This window comes from Canis lupus, chromosome 9, assembly GCF_003254725.2.
Source record: "Canis lupus dingo isolate Sandy chromosome 9, ASM325472v2, whole genome shotgun sequence".
In the NCBI taxonomy this organism is placed as follows: Eukaryota; Metazoa; Chordata; class Mammalia; order Carnivora; family Canidae; genus Canis; species Canis lupus.
This window is the reverse complement of record NC_064251.1, coordinates 14190276-14202963: the sequence shown is the minus strand read 5'-3', so window position 1 is coordinate 14202963 and position 12688 is coordinate 14190276. Positions and strand designations below refer to the sequence as shown.

General features: G+C 34.9%; 1 protein-coding gene across 1 annotated transcript in view; it reads right to left on the bottom strand.

Annotated features, from left to right (window-relative positions):
* Positions 1–12688, bottom strand: part of SMURF2 (SMAD specific E3 ubiquitin protein ligase 2) — a 122790-nt gene that overhangs the window by 26542 nt on the left and 83560 nt on the right. Inside the window, exons 5-9 of the mRNA XM_025436555.3 lie at positions 11913–11978; positions 7743–7827; positions 5701–5784; positions 2975–3177; positions 330–414 (exon numbers count right to left, since the gene is read on the bottom strand). Coding sequence (XP_025292340.1) covers positions 330–414; positions 2975–3177; positions 5701–5784; positions 7743–7827; positions 11913–11978 — 523 coding nt within the window. The remainder of the gene's footprint in view (positions 1–329; positions 415–2974; positions 3178–5700; positions 5785–7742; positions 7828–11912; positions 11979–12688) is intronic.

Here is a 12688-nt window from a genome sequence, read left to right as displayed (position 1 = left end):
TAAAAAGAACAGGGAGGAGATGTATGTTTTGTGAGGTTTTGTATGTTCTTCTCCACGTCAGTTTTCAAACTCCTAAAAGACCCATTTTTTCACCCTGATTTTTTTTTTCTTAAGGGTGAGAAGGTAGAAGGACTGGGGGCTTTTGGGGGGCAGGGCACTGGGATGGGACTACAGAGGAATAGGAAGGCCTTTCCACTGTCAACTGAAATGCCTATCACAAAGAGCCTAACTTTCACACAAACCATTATAAGTTGAAGATTAAATAATCAAAGAAATCCTAGGTAAAATAGGTATCCAGCGGTGTGGAGAGTATGTGGATATGTTCTTACCTAGGCACTCTTGGATCATGCCATGTGCTCACACCAGTCTGAGTATGTAAGAAATACACCTGACCTTGTTGTGTTGTCCTCTGTTCTGTAAAATTAAGAAACACTAATAATAAAAACATATTCAGAATGTCCAAATCAAAGACAGCTATAGACACTAGGATGATATTATATCAATAGTTAAACTCTCCAAATTACCAGTCTATTGTATTACCAAAAAAATGCTTATAAATCTTTTTTTTTTTTCAACTCAATACATTTTCTCCTGGAAACAATCTTACAAATGGTGATGAGGGTCAGAGGCTGGCTATCTAACAGCCAACTATATTTACAAGATGGCTCAAATACTAAACATGTTGCTATGGAAAACAGAAAATAAGATTGTCACAGTACCAGTATTGCAACAAAAGAAACATGAAGAAATGATCTTTTATTTGTCTTAAAGTGGAGCCTGAGGGGAACAAAAGAAAGCTCAGAGGAAGAGGCTAACCAACTATAGGGAGATTCTGCAGGGAGTTGCAAAAACTTTCAAAGGGTTTGCAGGCTGGTAATGCTTGTTTAGTATGCCTAATTTTATACCAAAACTTAAGTTTTTTCTTGAGAGAGGTGTTTTCTCAAGACTACCATATTTAGACTCAGAGGCAAAAAAGATGGAATATGTCATTAAAAGGGGAGACACTCTATACTCAAAAATAGACAAAGATGCAAAAATAAGCAAGTTAGAAAGAGGAAGAACAGAGAAAAAGCATGCATTCTGGGGAGAAAAAGGTCAAAGGCGACATTAACTCCAAGCCCCTGGGAAGAGAGTAAGAAAGCCAGGGCAAAGGGAAGGAATCTGTGGAAAAGTTTCTTCAGTGGTAGTTTTTAATCTTTATTTATTTGTGTTTTTAAGCAACAGAACCACCTGTCTTTAAACAAAATCTAATGAAAAATTCCAATATAAAAAACGATACTATTGCTAATATTTATTACTATAAACCTACTTATAAACCTATAATAAAATCTATTTAAACTTAAGCTTCTTAAAATTATAAACATAAAAATGTTTAAAGTTGGTGACATATGACAGCTGCAATAATTTCAGCCTTGGTAGCCACATTACTCCTAGGTTTTGGTTGTACAAAATTTGTTTTTAATTCAAATCACACAAATATTGTAAAAATATAACCACTCCCACTCCAAACATCTTGCCTTATAATCTCAATTAAAGAGAAATGACAGGGCAGCCCCAGTGGCTCAGCAGTTTGTTACCGCCTTCAGCCCAGGGTGGGATCCTGGAGACCCAGGATCGAGTCCCATGTCGGGCTCCCTGCATGGAGCCTGCTTTTCTCCCTCTGCCTGCATCTCTGCTTCTCTGCCTCTCTCTCTCTCTTTCACTCTCTCTCTCTCTCTCTCTCATGAATGAATAAATAAAATCTTTAAAAAAAGAGAGAGAGAAATGACAGAAAATACTTTATTCTAAGGTCTGAACACTAATAATAACAAGCAAAGTTTACTAAGTGCTTCCTGTGCCAGAAACTATCAGGCATTTTACATGAAATCATCATTCCTCTCTTGCAACAAACCTCCACAGTTGGGACTACTAATTTCCCCATTTTATGGAAGATAAAAAATTGAGGCTCACAGAAATTAAATAATGTGCCCAATGTCACACAACTAATATGTGGTAAAGCCAGGATATAAACCCAGGTCTATTTCCCACGGCCATGCTCTCATCACTGTGCTACGTAAGTTAACCTGTGCAGTATAGCACAGTTAATGGACAAACTGGGTTTTTTTAAATTAAAGAGTTAAAATATATTTTAAAAATAAAGCTAGAATCATGCATTTGCAGAACAGTTTAAAACATATTGTAGAGGAAAAATAAAACAAGTTGGATCAGGTGATTCCCAACGCTGGTCATTAGGTGTCACCATCAGCCCAGACATGGTTTATCTACAGGCTGTTGGGAGGACAAGGATATAATTATTTTGATATACTTTTAGCAAGAAAGGAGAAGACAGCTGAGTTCCTAGTATCTACAAGAATACTCCCAGGTTATGACTAATTCAGAAAGTTCTATATCCAACTAGAAGTCATCTTCCGCATGAAATTCTACAATTTGGGAAATTATGTTAGATTATAAAAATTTTATACAGAGAAGTGACTAAGTCATTTACAACAATAACCCAAATCATGTAGATAATCCAAAATTATAGACAATACAAAGATATAAATACCATCAGAAACATACTTTTGAAGTTATTTCTAAATATGTAGGTCTAGAAAATTTTACACTGCAGGTTTGACTTCAGATTACCATTATCAATAACAGTACCATCTTACCTTCATAGAATGTATTATTTGCAAGTAACCTCACATTGTCACATATGCTCTTCATGATACCTCTGAGACAAGGAGAGGTATCATTCATCTCATTTCATTATAAAAGAGCAAAAGGGCTGAGATTAAATGACTAGCCCAAGTCAACTGTTGGTTAGGTAGTCCTCTACCACTTCACAGGTTTTCCAAGGTTGGGAGATTTTACACATTTACTTTCATGCAGAATCCTAAACCCAGATTAATAACTTCTTTAAAGCTGATTTTCTGGCTTTCTTAGTAAATTGAAACCAGTAAACCATACTCTATTTTTCCTCTGCTAGTCATACCATAGCCTTCCGGTAGGTCTGGAGGAGTATGTAGATGAGTCCTGCTCATGTAATTTCTATGTCGTTGTGACCGGACTCTCCTCTCGGCCAGTCTGGGATCTGAAGACTGTCCACATGTTGCACCATTTGTTCCACTAATTGGAGTGTTCTCATCAACAAAGCAGCTAAGAGGTCTGCCGGGACTAGAATATTCAGATGCTGGTCTATTTAAAAGTAACAAGGAAAAAAAGTTACTCAACCAAGATCTCAGAGGTAGAGTTCTCCAGACAATGTATGTACCATAGGGACAGTCACAAGATGGAATGATCAATACAAATATAATGATTTCAAGAATTCTGAATAAAAGCAATCCTGATGCCTCTAAATACCAAACTCATGTTAATAGGCAGACTATCAATTATGTATTGAAATCATTTTGTACTGATTTGAATTACATTTTATACAAAGTCCAGAGATACTTGTAGATGTGAGTACTACTTTACAAAGCACTACTTGACTTAGCCTCAGCCCACCTCTCAGACCTGACTTTCTACCTTTCTCCCTCTCCATTTCTCCCACACTGATTCTCTTGCGTTCCTTGAACCTGCCTTGAACCAAGACTGTTTTACCTTCAGGGCTGGAAAGGAGCTCTTCTTCCCACCCAGAATGCTTTCTTTTCCTATTCTTCCTAGGCCAGGCTCCTTTTTGTCATTCAAATCATAACTTAAGCTTAAATGTCTGAGAGGTCTCCTGACCTTCAAGTCTAAGGCAGTCACTAGGCATTTGATAAGTCCATCACCTTACTTTCTCAGCCCAGCAATTATTATTATTTTTTAATCTGAACCCTTGGTTTGTTTTCCCTTACTAGAATATTCTTTGAGAAAAGAAAGTCTACCTAGTTTCTTTCCCACTATATACATATATGTGTGTGTGTATCCCCTGCACTTAGTACTTGGCATATATATAAAAGTAGCTCAATAAATATTTATTGAATGAATAAAGAAGATAGTGTGACTCTTCAAAGAACTTCTGGTATATGGTAGGGCATCCAAAATATAAGAGGATAATCAAGAATTAATTTTTAACTAACATTTACAACCACAATCAACTTTATACACATGGAAATTAAGTCAGTTTCATTAGTTAAATGAGTTAGGAGGAAATGGGACTTCACTAAAGCACTGACACAAGTACATATTTATTTACGCTCAGATGCAATAAAAATGGGTTGACTACAATAAAATCCTTGGCAGTTTAATATTAGAAATACAACTCTCAAGTAAGTATTTTTTAAAATAGCAACATGAGCTAAGCTTTTACCTGAGGATTGTAATATAACACAGAAAACTGTGACTTAATGAGTTAAGCAACGAATCCCCAATAAATAAAAGTAGGTATAGCTTAGAGAAGTATTTGATGTTCTGTGTCTGGTACAAGTCCTGCTCAGGAAAAGGAGAGAGGTGGGGGAGAGGTGAGGGAGAGAGGGGAAGAACAAACAGAGTAAAGGCAGCAGTTTTTTTTTAACTTTAAAAAAAAAAGGAAATTCAGTCACTTATCCTATTCAGTTTCAGTTACTGTGAAAGACACAGTTACTTTTTTTTTTTAATTATTATTCATGAAAGACACAGAGAGAGAAGCAGAGACACAGGCAAAGAGAGAAGCAGGGAGAACAATGTGGGACTTGATCCCAGGACTCTGGGATCACACCCTGAGCCAAAGGCAGATGCTCAACCGCTGAGCCACCCAGGTGTCCCATCAGTTACTTAAAACGTACTTTCAGGAGGCCTGGGTGGCTCAGTCGGTTAAGCATTTGACTCTTGATTTTGACTCAGGTCATGATCTCAGGGTCATGAGATTGAGCCCCAAGTCTGGCTCCATACTGAACATGGGGCTTGCTTGAAATTCTCTCTCCCTCTTCTTCTGTCCCTCCACCCCCATCTCTGCCACGTGCACACCCTGACTCTCTCACATAAATAAATAAACATTTTTTTAAAAAAAGTACTTCCTTGGAGTTTCCAAAAATTATCTTGTATTGTGTCTTTACACATTAAGCTCTGTGAAGGCCCTTCTCCCTTGCTCACTGTTATAGCATAAATGCTGAGCATTGTAACTGGCATATGACGATTTGGTGAAATGAATGAATGACGATTTGGTTACCACTACTCTAACACTTTTCATTATCTTCCCCTTATCTGGTTAAATTTGAACATTCTTCAAGATTTAGTTCAGAAATTCTCCTCTTTCAGAGTTTTCCTTTGCAAGTTCTAACAACCTGCTGCCTCCTACTCAAAATTAGGTGCCTGCCGTATGGTCTCAGAATATCTGGTTCTTATCTTGATCACAGACCTTATTAGATGTAATATAATAATATAATCATATCCCAACATGACTGAACAAATGAAGATTCAGTATATATAGTTTGTTACAGCCATTCAATAACGGACTCAAAAAAATTTTTAAGAGTCCCATAAATAAGAGGACTTTTCAATTTATTCAGTTAACTCATTTAATAAATATTTATTAAGTACCATCACAGGCCCTAGAGCTACAATAACAGGATGACCTGCTAAACAATCTTTATTGAAAATTACTTTTGGAAATAATAATGGCACTTGCTGTAAGATCTACTGATCTTGAGCAGTATAAACCAAGAAAGGAAATCTGGTAAAGCTGACAGATAAACAGAAAGTGATGACTTCAGGAAGGCAAAAAGCACAGACCCTGGGAAGATATTTGTATGTTCTTACCGTGTTGGGCGTTCCCATTGCGTAGTTCTTGTTATGTGGTTTAGATACTGGATTCTTCCAGAGGCAGTTCGCCTTTCTTCCCAGCTTAAATAAAAATTGAGAGATAAGGCATTAATAAGAAGGTGGATACAGAATGTTTTTAGTGCAATAACTGGGTCAGGAAGACATCTGCTGTTATAAATCAGGAATGACAAACTGAAAAATCAATATACAGAATACTGGAACTATTTTCAACTTATTTTAAAACTGTACAATGTATTTTTCTGGAATTCTGAAGCTTCTAAAATATTTACACTGAGGTATGACTAATATTTTCCATCAGTCAAACTCAGAATTCTTCAATAATGTCAACACTCATAAATAATACTAATTTCTCCAGTATTTAGTGGGGAAAAAAAGCCATACCAAAAATAAAAATTACACCTAATTTTAAAAATTAACATAAAAGTATGTAAAAGTTCTTTAAAGCTTTTAGCCTACTCAAATTATTTTTTTCTCAAAAGAATGGTACTTCCTCAGTAACTTTTTAATGCATGTAACAAAATAAGCAAATGACCATAGAAATGTGGTAATGTTAGTATTTCCATCAAAACCCTGGCAGAGGTTTAGGAGCCATAAAGAATAGGAAATAAAGATATGCTAAGAGGTTTTCTTGCCCTGTGATAACAATTAAAGCACAAAATGTAGTGTTTAGCAATTAATTTATAATAAGACTATATATTATAAAACATAGACCGAATTGGTATTTTTAAAGGAGGTGATATAAAAACAAATGGAGGGGGGGGAGTACAATAAAGCAAAGCCTTACATTGTTGTAATCTCTTAATACTGATCAGTTCTTTCATACTAAAGTTCCCCTTCAAAATTACCATAATCTACTTCATATCCATAAAAGTTAACATATATATAAGGAGCTAAAGTGGTCTATAAGTAAACTTAAACTATGGCGATTTTTAAGAGTTTAAACAAAATGAGCAAATACCTTGGGTTGGATGTAAAATTTAGTATCAAAAATAATTTAAGTAAAAATTCAACCAATTATATACTTTAAATAATTTATTATATATAAACTACACCTCACTGGTGTTAAACATACTTTGAAAGTTAAAAATAAAGTCAGAAAAATGTCAGCATTAGTATCAAACAAAGATACAGAGCAGTGATCAAAAGCATGAGCTTTGGAATCAAGGCTTATTAAGTCTATGTTCCAGCTCTCCCATTCACTATGTGGCCTTCAAGGCAAGTTTACTTAACTCCTCTGAGTCCCAGTGTTTTTAATCTATGAAATGAATGAGGGTGACAACAGTAGCAGCAGAAGTAATAATAGCAGCTAATTATTTATTAAGCACCTACTAAATACAAAACACTGTGCTAAGTGCTTTACATGAATGATTTCATTTAATCCTCAAAATGGTGTATGGTATGTATACTATTATCACCATCCTCTTCTATAAGTAAATATAAACCAATGCTTGCAAAAGTTAAATAAACTGATTAAATTCATTAAGCTTGTAAATAGAATAGTAAGGATTGGAACGCAGATGGTCTAATTCCAGAATCATAGCCATGTAAATGAAATGATCTAATGTATCACATAAAGTACTTATAAAAGTACCTGACACACACATGCTCAATAAATGTTAAAATTTTTACTACGCAAATCTCTGTCCCATTCCTCTAAACAGAATAATGTCTCCGATTCAGCACTTATATGCCTGGTTTTGAATAATTTAATCAAATAAAAAAGTTGTTATTTTAAGTACATAATATTTACAGGAAAGTTATATTTGTCAAGCAATTTGATTGTCTCTTAAGTCAAAACTCTTAAAAACCAAATTTACCACATCTACTTCATGGCTTCTTTTATAAATTTGTCTTGACAAGATTCCTCAATAATTTTCCAAGTACAAGGAAAATCTAGATTTTAGAACTGATCAGTAAATTTTTAAAGTTAAGAATACAATAAACACCAACTTATCTGTCACTATTTGAAGGATACTATCAACTATTTCTCTAATGATTTGGCTTTATTAATGGCTTACCCATCTGGCAAATCATTATCAAATAAACGACTGCAGTCCACAACTTGTCCTCCTGTGCCTATTCGGTCTCTGGACTGAAGACTTACTATAAGACAATAAAAAAAATTACTAAGAGTCATAAAACTAGAAAAATTTCTTACAATTTAAAAAATATATCTTTAAAAGACATCTAGCTTACCTTAATACTTTAGAATAAACTCTTTAGCTTCTAATAAATTCTGTAACTTCTTTCTCCATGAGATTTTCCCTTTAGGAGTGACATTAGAGTTTTATGTTTTTCTACCCTTTATTGTACTTATGGAGGGGAGTTTAAATCCTTTTTGTTTGTTGTAATGGGGCAAGCAAGGCCTCTACTACACTTAAAAGAGGCATAACGCATCAAAGGTATATATTCACATATAGAGGGACTGGAAAGGTTCACATTAATTTGGGTTTAATTCTTGACCCATCTTTAAAAAAAGAGACTCTTGAGTGGCACAGCTGGCTAAGCATACAACTCTTGGTTTGGACTCAGGTTGTGATCTCAGGGTCATGAGACCGAGACCCTGGAAAGTCAGCTTGAGATTCCCTCTCCCCCTCCCTCTGCACCCCCTGCTTGTAACTTGCTCTCTCTCTCTCTCTCTCTCTCTCTCTCTCGCTCTTTCTCTAAAGTAAATAAATCCTTAAAAATAAAAACTAGGGGCACCTGGACAGCTCAGTCAATTAGGCATCAGCCTTCAGCTCAGGTCATGATCCCAGTGTCCTAGGATAGAGTGCCGCACTGGCCTCCCTGCTCCACAGGGAGCTAGCTTCTCCCTCTCCCTCTGTCTGCCACTCCCCCCTGCTTGTGCACTCTACCAAATAAATAAATAAAATCTTTGGGGATCCCTGGGTGGCGCAGCGGTTTAGCGCCACCTTTGGCCCAGGGCACAATCCTGGAGACCCGGAATCGAGTCCCGCGTCCAGCTCCCTGCGTGGAGCCTGCTTCTCCTCTGCCTGTGTCTCTGCCACGCTCTCTCTCTCTCTCTCTCTCTCTATGTCTATCGTGAAAAAATAAATAAAATCTTAAAAATAAATAAATAAATAAAATCTTTAAAATTAAATAAGTTAAAATTAAAAAAACAAAAACAGTAGATTTTGGCAATAGAGCAATAGATTCCATGAGTTAAAACATTCATCATCCAGTGTAGTGTAAAACTACCACTATAAATTTGGAAGCAAGAGATGTAAACTCTAGAACCAGGCTCTAGTTTGGCACAATGATCTTGGACAAAACACTTAACATTCTTAAAGTTTAGGCTAATTGATATGCCTGAAATTCTTTGCTGCTCTAATATTTTTAAATTCTATTTTTGGCAATTCTTCCAAAAGATAAAATAGAAACGGGCAAATGTGACTATAATCCAACTTCTTAATCAAAAAGTTTAACACATTACTTCTTTATATGAACTTCATTTATAGGTCACATGGTACCATAACTCTCCTCAGTGAGTATCAACAAAATGTTCTATGAAAACTGTACTAGAAACAGTATTTACCAGTTTTTATACAGAAAAGCTACATGAAATGCTTACCCAGATATAATCACTATAAAAACTATGTATTTTCTCATTAGCTTTGTTCAGAATAATATTAAGGCTCAAAATGAAGGATTTTATGAGCTTCAACTCCAGACTGCTGTATTACAAAACACCTAAGCAATTTTTAAGTGGGTTTGTATTTTTAAATGGCCTAATCCTAGTAATATATAAAATGAGTCACAGAAATACTATGTTTATAAGAACCTTTTCCAAAGCTTTAAACATCAGAAATAATCTAAATATTCAGCAATAATGGACTGGCTAATTTATTTGCCCACCATGGACTGCCACACAACATTAAAAATGCTATAGAACTTTATCCATGAACAACAACAACAAAAGATGTGCAAGACAGATTAAAACAGGTAACTTAAATTCTGCACAGTGTAATATCATTTTAAAAAACAACAACAGGGATGCCTGGGTGGCTCAGCAGTCTGGTACCTGCCTTCGGCCCAGGGTGTGATCCTGGAGTCCCAGGACAGAGTCCCACACATCGGGCTCCCTGCATGAAGCCTGCTTCTCCCTCTCCCTGTGTCTCTGCCTCTCTCTCTCTCTGGGTCTCTCATGAATAAATAAATAAAATCTTAAAAAAAAAAAACCACCACCACAACAAAATACATCATTTTAAAAAACAGAAAAGGTATATATATCAAGGTAATGACAATGATGGCATATTATAGGTGCTCCTTATGTTCTCTGCCTACAGTTTTATTTGATTTGATCTTAACAACAACAACAACAACAAAAAAAACCTCACAAGAATTGAGTAACAGTTTCAAATGTAAGGGAAAAGATTTATAATCCTGAATCAGTCGTCACAATTTGGGAGATTTTTCTTTAAGATAATACTCCAAAAAGAGGATAAAATTAAGTGCCCAAAAATGCTTACAAGTTTCAATGTTATAATAGCAACAAAATAACATTAAAGTCCAGTGATTAAGTTATGATATATTGATAAAATTCATCCTTTAAAATCATTAATTATAAACACTAATAATGGTTACAGTAAGTGCAACAAGTTTTATATTCACTGAACCAAAATCATAAAAAATATATATACACATAAGTGTATATAAAATTATTAGAAAGGGATAAATATTTTTTAAAGTTAGTATTTTAACCTTCTTTTCTCCATTTTCCAAAAGGGTGTTATATAAATCTATGTATGATTATTTGTAAAGATCTAATTCAGCAAAAACTAGAACTTATTCTGGGTTGGTTTTTCTTAACTTACTCCTTTTTTTTTTTTAATTTTTATTTATTTATGATAGGCACACAGTGAGAGAGAGAGAGAGGCAGAGACACAGGCAGAGGGAGAAGCAGGCTCCACGCACCGGGAGCCTGACGTGAGATTTGATCCTGGGTCTCCAGGATCGCGCCCTGGGCCAAAGGCAGGCGCTAAACCACTGCGCCACCCAGGGATCCCCTTACTCCATTTTTAAATGGCAGGATCATAACATATAATGTTTGAGTCCAACATATCTCTACTATGAAAACCAATTCACACAAAGGTTTCAAATTTAAACACACACATTTTAAAGTAAAATATTCCTTTTTTATACAGTATACTCCACAGGTTTATTTTTTAATTGCTGACAAAAAAAGTCTGCTATTTTTATAAATGCCAATTTATACATCTACTGCAACTATTTTGTTACTACTGGACATTAGTTGGCAAACGTTACATAGCATACCAAATCAAATAAAGTAAGAACAATCACATTTAAGTCTTACATGACAGCATTTACGTTTGAGTTTTTTACTCCCTTCTCAATCTATGAATGACAGGAATTCTTAATAAGGCTGTAGTGTATATAGTTCCCTGTGATAACTGTAGCAGGGCTTTGTTATGTTGCTACTCTGGCAATTCACTATGAATCCAATTCATTCTCTTGGAAAATGAAGCCCTTCAAAAGTAACTTCAGTAACTAGAATCTGATAGGTTCATAATGCAATCAACTAATCCTAAATTCTGCTCTAGAGAGAAGTGGTAAGGTTCCAATTATGTTTTCTTCTTTAAGAAGCCTCAAAGGTGCCCATCTCAGTGCCTACCACACTATATATCTTGATTAAAGTTCAATCCATCAATTCTTCAGTCTCAGGAAATTTTATATAAAACCCTTCCTCTGAGTCAATTCAAGATAGTACACTAAGTGCCTTATGAGTAAGATAACAACTTCTCCCTTTCTCCAGTGTTCTACTATCATGCCTCATATCCTTTTCAATTTGCACAGATTATTTTAAAACTGTAAAACATTAAACAAAGTTCAACAGAATATTCTACTCAAAAACCAGTTTAAGAATTATTTTTAGAAAACTTTCACATAACCTATAAATTCTGTCTTTAAAAGAATGCCTAAACATTAGGAGCCTCTTTTTTATTTTTTACCATTATTTATGGTTCAAGGTTTTTATTTTTAAATTAAAGTAGCCTACAACCTGGATCCAGTTGGAAACATTTTACAGGACACATTTAACTCAAGCCAACACAATAAAGCTATAGTTAATGTACTAAGATTTAAAAGATATTTAGAGTTTAGGTCAGTCTGAATGATGCCAAAATTTCATGTGACTTTAAATTCCACATAATTTTAAACTCCACACTTACCTACTATCTGTCCTCTAACCGTATCATTGTCATTTGGCCCAAGTTTGCACAGATCCAACCTCTGATCTATTTCAAATCAACAAAAAAAGCAATTAAAAATAAGCTGGTATCAGAGCTTCCAACAACTATAGGTGATGGTAAACTTGCATAATCCAATGGCAATCAGGCGTATCATTTAAATAATTAATAATGTTTTAAAGATGAAACAAATGCTTAAAATCTCTAAGTGAATTTATAATTATATAAATGTTTCAACAAAATTGTGATAAATTCAGATTTCAAAAACCATAAGGCACTGGCATATACACTGCCAACATGCAATTACTTTTTCTCCAAAGGTTTCAGACCACTTTGAGTCTTGGCTTGTCACTTAATAGTTGTTGTTCTTAAGCAATTTTTCCCTGAGTCTTGATTTTCTAACATATAATTGAGGTACCTACTTAATATTTTAAGGATCAAATTAGGTAATTATGTAAAACTTTTAGCACAGTACCTGGCATATAAATGTTAGCTATTACCACTGTTATATTTTATCTAACCATTTAAATGACTTCCACACACACAAAGTAAGTATTAATAAGAAGCTGAGTCAGTTCTGCTACTCATTTAGGGGCAACTCATTTATTCTTTCATGCCTTATCAATAGAACAGGCCTAACACTGACCTGGCCAGTTACAGTAAGGAACAGTGTCACCCACAGCACACTGCTTTTACTCTGATTATAGCACTTAAAACTAAATTCTTGTACAGCTATATGCCATGTGTCTATTTAAAGA